Here is a 17,097-nt window from a genome sequence, read left to right as displayed (position 1 = left end):
AAGAGCGAGTAGAACTGACAGGTCACTCAGGAAGAGTGAAGTGTAGTCTGTCTTAATGTATGTTTTAATGTAAGTGTCTGTGTGACTGACTGTGGTTGTATGAGAAAAAAAACTCTATATCTGGTGGAGCAAAAGGTGTGTGCCCCTCCTGGACTTTCACTTGAGTGTGATCAGGTCGTGGAGACGGACACGGCTGGTGTTACACTGGAGAAGAGTGAATGAGTGTATGAGCCCTATACACTAAAAAAGCGACAAAGAATGAGTGTATGAGCCCTAAGCAATAAAGGGACTTGTATGAATGTTTAAAAAAAAAAAAAGTGTTCCAAGATTTGGACAAGATATGCAGATTATTGAAATAATAATAGATTAATTAAAATAAGATATACATTTATTATTTAATGACTTGTCTTAACAGATGAATAAAAAGATTGCACGTGCTTAAAACTTTATATCTAATAACTTAAGACTTCTGAAATGTGTATCTTGTTATCTGTGGGACACAGTATGAAAGTTAATCCACTACAGCAGGATTCCTCAATTAGTTTTTGCTGGGGGCTGAATTCGGCCAATGATACCAAGCCAAGGCCCACTGACCTATTATTATTATTATTATTATTATTATTTTTATTATTATTACAATTATTATATAAATATTCATATTTCAAAAATAAAACTGTTCCTGCTACCCCGTCAACTTTCACATTTCTTCCCCCAGTAGTCTGTTTTATTCAAAGAATTATGAAAATTTTTAGCATTTAGATACAGAAGAACTTTGTCTGTTAAACTTCTGATATACAGTTTTCTGAGTGCACACATCTAAAGCATACGGACAGAAAGCAGCTGTCACAGCATGTGAGTACTAAATTAAGTTCTCATTCACACACAAGTTTATATTAAATACAGTTGGTTGTGTCTGTGAAGGTAAACAGCTGGGAAATAAATTGCATGTTTATTTTAGATCTGTGTGGCAGCAGCAATATACAGTAAATAAATCAATAAATCCACTGCTGTCTTGTCTCCTTCTGAGGTTGGGACTGTAAATAGTGTTCTGTGCTCATCTGTGAAGCCAAAGCAGTTAGCATGTTTTGCTTAAACTTTCACCATGGCATAAGAACTGGTATACCATTGTCAGCACCGTGGGTGGAAACTTACAGATTAAGGGGCAGTCATATTATAATGAGATCCCTTTGCCACATCAATAGGGGAGCGAAATCAGACACGCTTGCTTTTTTCATACACTTGCAGAAAAAGACTTACCAAAACAAAGTTACTGGGTTAGTCTTTTTTCACCTTTCCTTGGATGGTTAATGCACCGGGAACCTGATTATAGCACTTAAAACCTGAAGAAGTCAGATTTTCAGGATATGTCACCTGTAAGTATTGCTGACTAATTCATAAAAACAGTCTCTTGTAGCCATCTAATGGCAGAACAATGAAACTAAAATCACCATCACGAACACGGACCGTTTCTCAATGCTAAACACTATTATTTAATGCTACTATTATATAAAATAGTATATATATATATATATATATATAAAATATTGTTTATTGAATTTTAATATTTAATAAACAACAACAACAGCCATAAAAGTTGCTAGGCAATTCAGTCAAAAGTACAAAAGCAGCGCTCTGATATATAAAATTAAATTTACATAAACATGGGATTTTGCCAAAACCATCTTCTCTGGAACAAATAAATGAATGAAACCAAAGACTGTCCATTAGATTTACCCAAACGAATTACATCTCATGTTTAACCACAACAGAGACATCTGAGCCAGTGGTAAATTCCAAAAGATCTGGCCAAGTTGAGGCGCTTTTGGGCGGCTTCATGAGCACAGAACAGCTGTAGACATGCTGGAGCTTACATGTCTGAAAATGTTGACGCAAATTTTCAAATAGATGTTATCTTTATTAACATATTTATTAACTGCATATTTGAATTATAAACAAGTACATTCTTGCCTGAAAAAACTACATTCTGTGACACAAAAACAGTAATATTTATAAAATCATAATTGATACTATCACAAACTCTGAAACAGACATTAAAAAACACATTAAGCGGAGTGATACGATTAAAAAATGGTGAAACAACTGTTGGAGTTCTGATATCACTCTAATATCAAAATCAGATTAGAGGACCAGAAATAACTGTTGTTGTAAAATATGTTTGCCATATCACCCAGCCCTTTGCAATGTCTTCCAATAAAGAGAAAATGAATAAACAGAGGCGAGATGTTTGTGTTCCCAAAACAAACCAGGGCAAAAAATTAACACATGCCATTTGTGCCAAATGCAAGTAAATGTTCTGTTTGCCCAGACCACTATGGAGAGTGATAATTTCATTGTCAATTGTGTGCTGTCAGTAACGCCACTTACTGTACAGTAGTGTTTGTATTGCAGCTGAGAAATGGGCGCAAAAATAAATTAGACAAAATACATTTGAGTATTTATATTGCATTAATTATTTTTATAAGACAAGAAACTGGAATGGGACCAACCCTAATAAGAAGCCTGCATAAACTTCATAAACTCACAAAATGGATCATTCTGGACCATTTCTTGTATATGGTGGCTTGCTCTGTCAGGAAGATGTAGGTGGATGTATTGATGTGTTAGTAAAACAGATAAATAACAATGTTTTTAGAGGAGTGTATGTGTGTGTTCCTACAGGTGACATGTTAACATATAGATTGCTTTTTTATTGTCTATAACTGTCTACAGTTGTAAATCAAAAAGAAAGTTTTTAGTATAGTTTATATTGTATATACTTGTACACGTTTGCCACACACACACAAAAGTAGTAATGTTAGGTATCTAATAAGCATAGTTGGGCGGAAACATTATAAAAAGTGTATCTAGTACCACATTAATTGTATTAGAGATTAGATTGAAAATACATCATTGGATCCATCTAGGGGTATTTGATTAATTCAGTCAATGAAACTTCACTCCAGCTGAGCAACCAAAGTTGGCAATCCTCCATTAGTGATGATCTAAGTCAAGTTTTTTTTTTTTTTTTTTTTTTTTTTTTTTTTTTTTGTAATAAAGCTGTCACAATTATTCAGTTATTCATATTTATTCACTATGCATGGCAAGTCAAAAGAGCTCTCACAAAAGCTATAGGAGAACTAATTGTTTTATTTCATTAGAAAGTTAATGGATACAAAAAAAGTTCCTAGAGACACAGCTGAAATCTTTTTTAATAAGTTTAAAATGTGTTGTACCAGAAAATCTTTGAGGGCATTGAAGAAAAAGCACAATGTCATCAATAAGAATGAAATATTTAAACAGTGCAACTAAAAAAAAAAAAAAACTGTTTACTTCCAAAGACTTAAATGGTCTAGAAAAAGGGAAAAATAAAATAAATAATTTCAATGAACAGTATAAGAAGAACACTAGAAAAATATGTAGCCTGCATTCCGGGACATCTTGCCACTCTTGACCAAGAAGTACATAAAAGGATGACTTGAATATGCTAAAATTCATTTGTATAGACCTGTGGAGTTCAGGAAGAAAGCTTAATGGAATGAAACTAGAACTTTTTGGATCCGTGGATCAGTGGTATGTCTGATGCAAAAAAAAGCCAAAGCTTATGAGCAGAAGAACACCATCTCCAAGTGACAAATATAGAGGTGGACTGGCCTTTTTATGGGGCTGCTTTGCTGTTGCCGAAAGTGGAAATCTGGACTGTATGAGTGATTGTTTGAAGTATCAGGCCATTTCGGCAAAGACTGTGATGCCTTCAGTGCAGAGACTGAAGCTTGATGATCAGTGGGCTTTCCTGCAGGACAGCCATCCTAAAGTATACATCAAAATCTACTTAAGCTTGATTCTTCAGGGATAATTTGTAATGTTCTCAAGTGGCCTGTTCAGTCTTCAGATTTAAATGTCATTTAAAATATTTGATTCAATATGAAGAAAGCAGTGGCACAATGAAAACCAAAGAGTATCAGTGATCTGCAAGAGGAATGGGCCATGTCTGCAGTAAAGAGGTAAAAGCCCATTTGAATTTATTTATTTATTTATTTATTTATTTATTTATTCTCAGAATCATTCAAATGTGTATTAATAAACATTCTATGGTAGTTTTTTAGAGACAGTGCATTAAAATACACAGATAAAACAATACAAACAAAACATCTCTAATATTTAGGTTAGAATGTTTCATCAAACTGATTAACGCACATTTTTGTTCTTGTTATTGTGATAATATGCTTATTCTAGTTAAATATAGTTAAATATTGCTCTCAGGAAAAATTTTGTCAAATCATGTCTTTGATTTGTAAACCTTATCTAGCCATCATGTTCTTTTTTGTATTTTTCTCAGGTTTAAGTAGAATGATGTAACATTTTGGGGTGAATATACACAGCAACAGGCCATAACTGGAAGCCAAAATGGCGAAAATCTCCACAGCTACTGTGTACTTCCCCGGTGAGCTCACGTATGCTGGCACAAACGCAATCCACACAGCACAGAAGATCAGCATGCTGAAAGTAATGAATTTAGCTTCATTGAAATTGTCTGGGAGTTTTCGAGCAAAGAAGGCCAGCAGGAAGCAGACCACTGCTAACAGACCGATGTAGCCCAGTACAAGTACAAACCCCACAACAGATCCCACCGTGCATTGCAGGATCACTCGAGCACCAAGCTCACCTCCTGCACTCTCTGTGGGCAGAGGGGGAGCCAGCAGCAGCCACAGTAAACATATGACAACCTGAACCAGTGTGCAAAGGAAGATGCCTGCCCTCTGCTGGATGGGCCCAAAGTACTGCATCATGTTAGATCCAGGCAGAGTGGCACGGAAAGCCACTAAAACCACCACAGTCTTACTGAGGACACAGGCAATGCAGATCACAAAGCTCACTCCAAACAAGGTGTGACGTAGCATGCAGTTCCATGGCGCAGGGCGGCCCATAAAAACTAGTGCACACAGGAAGCAAAGGGTGAGCGATACCAATAGCAGAAAGCTCAGCTCTGAGTTGTTGGCCCGTACGAGGGGTGTGTCACGATAACGGAAAAAGGCTGCCAGAACAGTTGTGGTCAGTGTCGCCCCAGTGACAGATAAGACTGTCAGGACAATTCCCATGGTATCTTGCAGGGACAGAAACTCCACAACCTTTGGGATACACTTTGTTCTTTCATTGTTTGACCAGAACCGCTCATACACTCTGTAGAGTCTAAAGAACATTATAATACAGATGAAGACATTGCACATTCTAAGTGTGGTCTTACATTTGAAAGACCAGAAGGTCTTAACTTGTGATTCATGACCCACAATGGCATTCTTGGAATTATTTAAATGAATGTTTGTACAGAGGTTATTAATACCTGTCATATTGCTGATTTCCCCTGCTGCACAAGGGAAACAGTCAAAACAACAGACAGGTTTTCCTTTTTGTGCAGCCTTTCTAGTGCCTGGAAGACAGCTTGCACTGCACACTGATACAGGAACCTGGATGATTGAGAAAGAAAGTCTGTCAGACTAACAGCACAATAATATATCAGCACAACAATCACATAAAGAAAAAACAAAAAGAATAAAATTTTCAAAAACAAAAAAATTATATTTAACCATTTTAAATCTTTTTACACACATATACAAGACAGATACATAATTATAGACTAATTTCTGTGGAATATCTCCCCTTTCTCAACAGTCTGTCCATTATAGGATTTTATCTGCTATGTCCCTAACTGAGAGGATAATGGACACACACACACACAAAAAATTAATACATTAATGTTTTCTGAATAGTGAAATTACAGAAAAACAGAAGTAGGATTAATGCACAGGATAATAAAATATACACCTAACATATAACAAAAGTAACACAACATTTTTATTAAGCTTTAAAAATACATTTTCATTCATTTTTAATAAAAAAAATGTTTTGCTAAATAAATGTTAAATCTACCAAGTGAGTTCTTTAAGATAACTATATACATTTTCACAACAAGAAAAGGTGTATTTATTTGTTTATTTATTTATTTGTTTGCAACTTTGTTTGCTGATGTTATAAAAATAAATGCTACTTGGTTGGATTTTTTTTTTTATTTATTTAATGTGTATAACATTCTTACAGTATGGCTTAAGTGTCCAAATTCTGTTTTGGGGGCTGCTGTAGAGAAAATAAATAAATAAAAATCAAGTCACTTACCTGGTCAGCCCAGCCTCCTCCCCAAACAACTTTTTCAAGGTTTATGCTCAGCTCCTTGCCTGGTCCTTTGGCTGCATCGAACTGTCCAACCTGGATGAAATTCACTGCTCCACTTTCATCTACGTGCCAGTTCGTAATGTCATAAGAGGCAGATGGCTCACCGTTATCTTCAAAATAGACCAGCTCACCCACTGGTGTTGTGAAGTTTACTGCATTTAAGAAGTGCAGAAGCTGTGAAAGGAAAGATGATAGAACATGTTAACAGTTAATATATTTAAATAAATAAATAAAAGTTAACACTATCAAAATTAAAGTAGCAATTCTACATCTAAAATTGGTTAATGTAGACAAAAAAAATGAAATGGATATTATTTTAATATTTAAAATATTATATATTTTAAGTATTTAAAATTTATATTTTAAGATTCCCCTTCCATCTGTACCTGTCTGGGGTTTATTCGGGTCACATCAGGACATTCTCCATCTTCAAACGGCCCTCTACCAGGTTGACAGGCCATCATGTTGTGAATAGCATTGGCAATGGCATACACAGCCTTATACACATTGTAAGTGACTCTCAGCTGTGAAACATCTGTGTAGATCCGACCATGTTTCTCCACATTCTCTGAGCCTGTGCACTTTGGTCTTTCAGATGACGGCTGCCAGTTCTGTGCCAGCAAGCATCCAAAAATTTCTTCCCAGACATCTTTTACAAATGGTTCATTTGGCTGCTTCACAGGGTTCAGCTGGGCAAGAAAAGCACCAAGACCCTGAATATCAGCCCGACGCAGAGCAAAACCGATTGTACCGGCCAGGAGAGGAATGCTTGCTGGGACAGAATACTGAATAGAGGTGCTCCAGGCCTCTGTGGCTAACCACTGCTTGTTGCTCACATTCTGCACCACAACTTCCTTGAACACAACTTCAAGGTCTGGGCCAATGGCAAATGTTACCACAACACGAGCTGTGGAACTCTTGATCCTCTCCACAATCCTCCTGATCCTGCTTTGGGAATGTGATTTAGGAATAACTTCCACATAGTCCACACAGACTCCTGTATTTTCCAGTTCTTTCAAAAGCAGCTGCGAGCCACTTTTACCATATTCATCGTCTCCTGCAACTACCCCCACCCAGGTCCAGTCCAGCAGGTTCAGCAGACGGGCCATAGCCTTGGCCTGGAAAGCATCACTGGGAACAGTGCGAAGGAAAGTATGAAATCTGCGACTGTCACTGAGACAAGCACAGGATGCAAAATAACTCACCTATATAGACAAAGCAGAAAGACAAGCATTTCACTGAAATTTATGAATTGTTGATTACTGAAATTGTTGCTCAAAAAATGATATAATAAATAAGTATGAAACTCATCCCATCTGTAAAATACAGAACACTTAATTTTACCATGGGGATATCAAACACTCCCAGCGTGTCAGCCACCACTATTGAGGCAGAAGACCGAGCGTCACCAATAATGACAGGCACTACTGGGGCCTCACTACATTCTGCTCCTAACACTCTCTCCTCCTGCCCTGTAACCAGAGCTAAAGCAGCACTCAGTGTTGTGCCCTCAGCTAGGCAGGTGTCGGCTACCAGGTACCCCAGAGTAATGTTTGAAAGAAGGACAGGGTCTCGATTAATCTCCTCCACTGTGAAAATCATAGTTTTGAGCCAGCGGTATGAACGAAGGTCAACACTAAGGGAAAACAAAAATTTTAAGTTTAATGAGAGACATATTGTAGTATTTTCCCCAAGATGATTATTAACATTATATTAAAATATTCACTGTAAAAAATTTAAATAGCCAAGTTTGTGCTTTATTTAAATTAACTGGCAGAAAATATAATTTAACTGACTGCATTCAATCACACTAATAAATATAAATTATTTAAAAAAAAAAAAAGATTTTCAGACAGTTTTTTTTTTTTTTTTTTACTAATTATTATAGGTGAATTGTAGTTAGCAAAATGCCTGAAAAACCACATAAAATGATTGCATTCTAAATGTGTAAATGGCTTCTCTACAGCTCTGTCTTTTAGTTCATTTGAACACTCATTTTATACTCACCCCTGGCAGCGAGAACCATGCTGTATATGAGTGAAAGCATGATCAGGCTCTGGTGCTTCAACATGAACTGGAAAGAGACCACCAATTATCACATCTCCCTCTTTATACAGGCTTTCTGAAACAGATCTGCCCTGCAGACCACAGGATAGGCCTGTTCCACGAACCCTGGCCATCTCAACAATAAATACCCCCACCCAAAACCACATAATAAATCCCATCTCTTTACACAAACATACAGAGAGAGAGAGAGAGAGAGAGAGAGAGAGAGAATCTTAGTGAAAAACTTCAAGCTCACACTTTTCCTGCAAAGAAAGAAGGGTTGGACAATTTCTCCAGTTTTGTAGACTTTAATATGCCTGGGGCAAAAGAACATGCAACAGGAAAACAGGTGAGTGGGGGCATAATTGCTGAAAGCCCTTGTGGAGAGTAATTCTCATGGAGAATGGAGTAAAAAACAGCTTTTAGAACTGATATTTTGAAGATGAGTGCACTATAGCAATAAAAAGACACAATAAAAAGACTATATAGAGTCTATATAGATATAAAAATGTTATATATATATATATATATATATATATATATATATATATATATATATATATATATATATATATATATATATATATATATATATATATATATATATATATATATACATACACACACACTTTTTTCATGCTGGTAGAGCATACAAACAATACTTTTGTGTTGTGAGCCCTCAAAGCCATTTTGCGTGTATGTGCCATTGAGGCCGCTTCTCAGCCTACAGGGAAAATTGAGGTCATTATAGCAAATTAAGCAATTGCTATAATGCCAGAGTTAATCATTCTGTTTTCTGGAGCTGTGTAAGTGTTCTACACACAATTTCACTCATGGTTCACACACACACACTGACTCCTTTTCAGAGGTGGAAAGTAACAAATTACATTTACTTGCGTTACTGTAATTGAGTAGGTGTTTTTTGTGTCTTTTACTTTTTCAAGTAATTTTTAAAATCTGTAATTTACTTTTACTCAAGTATATTAAGTTTGAAGTATTGTACTTTGCTACATTTTAAAATACATTAATAATAATAAAAAATAATAATAAAATAAATGCTCACTGGAAACTACTTCAGTAAATAATGGGCAGGAGAACAAACTGCCGCTAAAATCACAAGAAAGATGCAGACGGACAAGCAATGCCGGCTCCAGGCACAAATCGGAATTAGATAAAGATTACGTAATTTTTTTTTTTTTTTTTGTGCATAGATTAAACTAATCTGAAGGTGACTGTATTTTGAGAAATTTAAGCTATATCTTAAGACTGCCCAAACTATCATAAAATAACTCCAGAAAATTGCAGCATATTTCTTTTAATAGCTGAATGTAAGGTGCACTAAATTCACATGGAGGCTTCAGTCTGTTGCAGAAGCAGAGGCTGACAATGAGCGAAACCGGGCAGAAATATTTGTGCGCTATCACAGGGAATTTGCAAGTTATGAGGAGTTTAATACACAAATATGTATCATAGCCTACCACTGAAATTACCTGAGCAGCTTTAATGTTCTAAAGGAAAAAACATCATTCAGTAACGTGCATTCATTGCATGGATGGGGCACGAGCATATATAAGCGTCTAAAATGCATAGGCTATACAGTTGAAAGATTACACCCTTTTGACTTGTTGTTAATGTTACATGTAAGAATTACTTACTATAGCAACAGTTGGCTCGACTGTATTATCCAGTGATGCAAACTATTCTACTTTTGTTCTTTCTTTCTTTTTTTTCCCTTTTTTTGTCAAATTCCGCCGTTTTGAATTGAAAGTTGGTCATTTATATGATTCGTGTAATTCATAATTATTGTGACGATAATATCATTTTTATGTCTTGCGTTTTCAATATATTAGGAAAACAACTAAAATGGAATGGGTGCATATTTCAAAATGGCTAAAAATATATAATTTGCAGATTACTGCAAATAATCCCTGTTTGTTGCTGCCTTATGCCTCTAGTTTGAGCTCTGTCACGTTATTTCTTTATCGTCTATTTTTTATTATTGAAATCTATTTTATACACCATCATTTTCGTTTCTATAATGTGTGAATATATTCTCTATAATATTCTACAACAAAAACAATCAAAGCGCCTTGTTATCACTAGTTTTATTTTGATTTCCCGAGTCCGTTAGTAGCTTATAGCCCATTAGCATCGCCAGCGTGGTTGTCGCTAAACCCGCGTGCATTGCTATTACTCTATTCACACACATTACAACTGCTTTACTCACTGTTACTTGCTTTAATGGCGGATGTATGTCTACCTTTGAGTGCAGGTGACGACACGTTCGAGCTGCATTTGGTGCATTCGGCTGACGCTCACAAATCCAGGGTAAGTATGCAGTGCGCTACTAACAGTCCCACCACCTCTACCCCGTGTGTTTCTCTGCACAGGCCCAGTGCACCCAGGACGCGATCTGCCCAGATGTCCTTCACTCCGGCGCTGGGACACCATGGACCCTGGGTACATCTGCAGCGGAGGACGCGAGCCAGGCCCCAGGCGACGACTTCTCCCCCTCCGGTCTTCGAGGTCTCCACACGGAACCGCTTCGCTCCCCTCCGTGAGATGGAACGCGATGCTGTGATCGTCGGAGACTCCATCGTCCGACACATCCATGCTACGTTAGCCGAAGGTAAAGTGCACACTCACTGTTTCCCTGGTGCTCATGTTCGCAATGTTTCTGCGCAGATACCCTCATCCTGAAAGCCGACGAAAGCCCCAGAGTGGTCGTGCTTCACGCCGGGGTTAACGACACCACGCAGCGGCAGACGGAGATGCTGAAGAGGGACTTCAGGAGCCTGATCGAGATGGTTCGTAGCACAACACCCACGGCGACGATCATCGTGTCAGGACCACTGCCCACGTATCGACGAAGACATGAAAGGTTCAGTAGACTTTTTGCTCTAAATGAATGGTAATTGTCATGGTGTAAAGAACAGAAACTGCTCTTTGTTAATAATTGGAATCTTTTCTGGGAGCGTCCCAAGTTTTATTCGCGCTGATGGCCTGCACCCCAGCAGAGTCGGAGCGGAACTCCTCTCGGACAACATCTCCAGGACTCTACACTCCATTTGACTAGTAAGCCAATTCTCAAATAACTGCTATGATGGCTTTTGTTCTACTCGCTTAAATGTTAGAAGTACTTGCGGTGTTCAGTCTATTAAGACTGTATCTGTTCCCCGAATAGTGAGGTCAAAATATAAATTTAACGTAAAAATCTTATCGTGATTAAACCAGAAAAACGTAAAATAAATTAACAAAAACAATTTCTAAAGTTTGGGCTCATAAACATTAGATCACTCACACCCAAAGCAGGTATTGTAAATGAATGATCACAGATAATAGTTTTGATGTACTCTGCTTGACTGAAACCTGGCTAAAACCAAATTATTATTTTGGTCTAAATGAGTCTACACCACCAAACTACTGTTATAAACCTGAGCCCTGTCAGACTGGTCGTGGGGGAGGTGTTGCAACAATATATAGTGATATTCTCAATGTTACCCAGAAAACAGGATACAGGTTTAAATCATTCGAAATTCTCCTGCTTAATGTTACACTGTCAGATATGCAAAAGAAATCTATCGTATCTCTTGCTCTGGCTACTGTGTATAGACCACCAGGTCCGTATACAGAATTCCTAAAAGAATTTGGAGATTTTCTCTCAGACCTGTTGGTTACCGCTGATAAAGCGCTAATTTTCCGAGATTTTAACATTCACGTTGATAATACAAATGATGCATTAGGACTTGCATTTACTGACTTATTAAACTGTTTTGGAGTAAAGCAAAATGTCACCGGGCCCACTCATCATTTTAATCATACGCTAGATTTAATTATATCACATGAAATTGATCTTACTGATATAGATATCGTACCTCAAAGTGATGATGTTACCGACCATTTCCTTGTATCGTGCATTCTGCGTATTGATGATAATAACTGTATTGCTTCGCGTTATCATCCGGGCAGAACTATTGTTCCAGCCACCAAAGACAGATTCGCAAATAACCTGCCTGATTTATCTCAACTGCTCTGTGTACCCATAAATACACATGAACTAGACAAAATGACTGGCAACATGGGCACTATCTTCTCTAATACATTAGAAGCTGTTGCCCCCATCAAACTGAAAAAGGTTAGAGAAAAACGTACTGTGCCATGGCACAACAGTAATACCCACTCTCTCAAGAAAGAAACTCGTAGTCTTGAGCGCAAATGGAGAAAAACTAACTTTTAAATTTTTAGAATTGCGTGGAAAAACAGTATGTCTAGCTATAGACAGGCTCTAAAAACTGCCAGGGCCGAGCATATCCACAAACTCATAGAAAACAACCAAAACAATCCAAGGTTTTTATTTAGCACAGTGGTTAGATTAACAAATAACTAGATGACAACCGATCTAAATATTCCCTCACAGTTAAATAGTAATGACTTTATGAATTTCTTCACTGATAAAATAAATAACATCAGAAATACAATAACAAATGTAGATTCTACAGTGTCTAATACTTTAGTTTTTTCCATCGCACCCAAAGATAAACTGCAGTGCTTTACAACTATAGGACAGGAAGAGCTAAATAAACGTATCACTGCATCTAAACCAACAACATGTTTATTAGAACCTGTACCCACTAAATTACTGAAAGAATTGTTACCTGTAGCAGAAAAACCACTTCTCAATATTATTAACTCGTCGTTATCCTTAGGTCATGTCCCCAAACCATTCAAGTTGGCGGTTATTAAGCCTCTTATTAAGAAACCACAACTAAATCCTAGTGAACTGGCAAATTACAGACCCATTTCAAATCTTCCATTTATGTCTAAAATTTTAGAAAAAGTTGTGTCTACTCAGCTGTGCTCCTTTCTGCAAAAAAAAAAAAAAAAAAAAAATCTTTTCAGTCAGGTTTCAGGCCTCATCATAGCACAGAAACACAAAAACTTAAAATTACAAAATTACAAATTACTTCTTGAGCTTCTTGCGTCAGACCAAGGCTGCATCTTATTGCTAGTTTTACTTGAACTTAGTTCTGCGTTCGACACCATAGATCACGACATACTCATAGATAGATTACAAAACTATACAGTTATCCAAGGGCAGGCTTTAAGATTGTTTAGATCCTACCTGTCTGATCGATAGTCAAATGACTTTGTTTATTTGAATGGGGAGTCATCTCATTTATCACCAGTAAAATATGGAGTGCCACAAGGACCTGTCCTAGGTCCTCTGCTATTTTCAATATACATGTTGCCCCTTGTAATATAATGCAAAAATATGGGATTAGTTTCCACTGTTATGCTGATGATACTCAACTATATATCTCAACGAGACCAGATGAAACTTCTAAATTATCTAAGCTAACAGAGTGTGTTAAAAATTTAAAAGATTGGATGACCAATAATTTTCTCCTATTAAATTCAGATAAGACAGAGATATTACTTATTGGAACAAAAAAAATTACACAGAATCTCGTAGATTACAATTTGCAATTAGATGGATGTACTGTTAATTCCTCTACTGTCAAAAATTAGACAGTAACTTGTCTTTTGAAAATCATATTTCCCATGTTACAAAAACAGCATTCTTCCATCTTAGAAACATTGACAAGCTATGAAACATGTGACCTGTTTCTGATGCAGAAAAGCTAGTTCATGCATTCATGACCTCTAGACTGGACTATTGTAATACACTGCTATGTGGTTGTCCTGCATCCTCAATAAACAAGCTACAGGTCCAAAATGCAGCGGCTAGAGTCCTTTCCAGGTCAAGAAAATATGATAATATTACCCCAATTTTACAGTCTCAGCACTGGGTACCTATTAAGTTCCGTATTAGTTACAAAATATTATTACTTACTTATAAGGCCCTCAATGGTTTAGCTCCTGCGTACCTAACTAGTCTTCTAAACGCTACAATCCATCACGCTCCCTAAGGTCACAAAACGCTGGACTTTTGATAGTACCTAGGATAGCAAAGTCCACTGAAGGAGGTAGAGCTTTTTCGCATTTGGCTCCCAAACTCTGGAATAGCCTTCCCGATAATGTTTGGGGTTCAGACACACTTTCTCTGTTTAAATCTATATTAAAAACACACCTCTTTGGCCAAGCATTCAAATTCAATATCTGATCAAATGTGAATTATTATTCTTTAGCTTGGGTTAAACGAATTAACTTTACTTGGCTGGAACAGCAGCTACTCTAATTATGTCTCTACTTGTTTCTCTGTTTTGCAACTAGGATTTACACAAGCTCCACTCTAGATCCAGAACACCTGAGAAGAGATGATGCCAACCCCTCAGAGGACCTTAGATGATGCTAACCCAGAGACAACATACAGAACTACCACATTTTGCTATAATTTTTGATTGCATAATTGCTGTTAATAGTGTTAATCGTCTGTTTGTTTACGTCTTTTATTGATTTTAACAAACATTTCTGCCGTATGCACATAAACTGACAGTCACCACTGATAAGCTACTACTAAATATTGTAGAAACTTCATTTTCTGTAAAATTGCTTTGCAATGATTTGTATCGTAAAAAAGCGCTATACAAATAAACTTGAATTGAATTACTTTACAAAAAAAAAAAAAAATCTTAATATTTATTTAGTTCTTTTACCATTAACATAGTGGACTGGTCTTAATATTTTCCTCAAAACAATGATGTAATGTTCTAGATGTGATTATGGCCTTGTTTGGTATAAATAACAAAGTTAGTTGAAAAAAAATCACTTTTGTAGAAACAATGATATAGAGAAAACGAACAAAGAGGTTTTTTAATTTATTTTTTATTATTAATCAATAAAGAAAAAAAAAACGTTTATTTTGTTGTGAAAGTGCATGATATTCTAGGCTGCCCATGAAAGCTTTTTTTCTTTTTTCAGTGTAGGCCTACATATAACAGCCTATAATTAATGTAGGCTAGTTAATATAGCAATATCTACAGTATAAATATCTAGATTTTTTCCCCTTGAAATATCCATACACCCCCAACAGAAAAAATGCCGGCCCAGGATACAGATGGTAGACAACCAAAATGGGTAATACCGCCGCGGCGTTAACTGCAAGTCAGTCGCGTGTTAAATTCATTCGCGAAACTACCGCCAGGTGGCGCAAAGAGACGGATTGCGAACTGAATGTAATTGTAAAATGAGATAAAAGGAGGAGGTAAAAACAACAATAACATTATGATATAACATTGTACCATCTTTAAAAACCATTAAAAAATGTACAGTGAGTTAATTTCAAAATGTAGGATAAAAATCTAATACAGTCTACTCATCAAAAATTAAAAGAAGACCTTTACACAAAGGATCTTATGCTTGCTATTGTTATTAAACAGTCATTAAATATAAGGCCTATATATACGGATAAAAAGCTAAATGTTTTCATTTCGGTTCATTCTTGGTTTAAAAAAAAATCCTTCAGGTTCCATTTGCAGATCGAAATGAGAACGGTCCAGCATTTAGCAATAATTATTATTCATTCTGTTATTATTCTTGATTTTTCAAACTGCTAACACTTTGCATTTTTGAATTATGCCTTTACTGTGTGACCAAAAATTGAGTATTTTCTGTTAAAGCTGTTTGATCGCGCTGGTGCCTCGCGCACATTCATTGGAAACAGTAGCCGTTCACCGTGCCGCTGACATATTTTTGCTAATTATGATTTTTTTTTTTTTTTTTTTTTTTTTTCGTTGATACTGAAACATGCGTGAACTACAAAGCATATTTTACCTAATGAATAATAGTTAAGCTTGAAATAGGCAACATCACGAATATGGAAACGTTTGGATTTCTCCCGAATGAGAGCCCAACCTTACCTTATGGTTCGCTTTAAATTATTATTCATTTATTTTTTTTGTTTAGTTTATAGCTAAGCCTATATTATTATATACTGCAATTTTATTTATCCATTAGAATTAAATATTTTTAATTCTTGTTCTGTTCTGATAAATTTGTTAAATTTAAAGGATTTTTGTTGTAAAGTGAAGGGAACTAAAAATATCCTGTTGGCACATTATTACATTATTAGGCCAGCCTTTATTATTTCTGAATGTAATAAAATGCAACTTATACATTACTTATATATATATTTTTTTTTCCTCTCACAAACTTAATTTATTTTTTAGCCTGTTTAAAAATAAATAAATAAATAAAAAATGCAGCAAACGAAAATAAGCGATTAATCGGTTAAAATTTGTTACTGTGGTTTAACAGTAATTATAATTATTATATACTTAGGACAGAGTCTGGGCCTAATCTAGGCTATCCAGGGTTTTTTATTTTTTATTTTCATTGCATCTGAAAATGACTTTGTGCAGCACATTCACTTCGCACGCTCAACCTGCCTTGCGCGTTGCTCAGCTGTGGACGATTTCAAAATGTTTAATATAAAGGTTGATGTCCCATTTTATACAAGAATTGTTCATTTAAAAAAAAAAAATCGAATTATATTGTTAGTCTAAATGAACTTGTTAACAATATAATTAGAACTATTGCACTAACATCTAACATGCACTGTGACATTTTACCCTTTTTACTTATAAACTCCTTGAGATTTTAAAGTCAGTTTAATAGTATTGAATTTCAAGTTTTTTAAAAAAAAAAGGATTAATATGCAAAATGTCAATATTCTCATATATTAGGCCTATATTTTAATTTATATTTTAAAATTCCTTTAATAAAACAACATGAATTTTTGTTATTCGTTAGCCTACCTGTCCTTTATTTTGACAGACAACTTCTTGGGAAAATATATTTGTCTGTACACTGATTAAGAAATTGTTGCGTGTTTTATAAATTATTTTCTTTATTTTAGTAAAACCG

The 17,097-nt window shown here is 35.8% G+C and overlaps 1 protein-coding gene across 1 annotated transcript; it reads right to left on the bottom strand.

The window, feature by feature from the left end:
* Nucleotides 1-4,199: 4,199 nt before the first annotated feature.
* LOC109109416 (extracellular calcium-sensing receptor-like) lies at nucleotides 4,200-8,405 on the bottom strand. Its single transcript, XM_042743389.1, is given in 7 exon segments — nucleotides 4,200-5,173; nucleotides 5,176-5,187; nucleotides 5,339-5,462; nucleotides 6,169-6,399; nucleotides 6,612-7,430; nucleotides 7,570-7,861; nucleotides 8,233-8,405. Coding segments are annotated over 7 exon segments (2,526 nt in total). The 3' UTR covers nucleotides 4,200-4,298.
* Between the last annotated feature and the right edge of the window lie 8,692 nt (nucleotides 8,406-17,097).

The sequence above is a fragment of the Cyprinus carpio genome, chromosome B18, assembly GCF_018340385.1.
Source record: "Cyprinus carpio isolate SPL01 chromosome B18, ASM1834038v1, whole genome shotgun sequence".
In the NCBI taxonomy this organism is placed as follows: domain Eukaryota; kingdom Metazoa; phylum Chordata; class Actinopteri; order Cypriniformes; family Cyprinidae; genus Cyprinus; species Cyprinus carpio.
The sequence above is the reverse complement of the archived record's forward strand: the minus strand, read 5'-3'. Positions and strand labels throughout refer to the sequence as shown.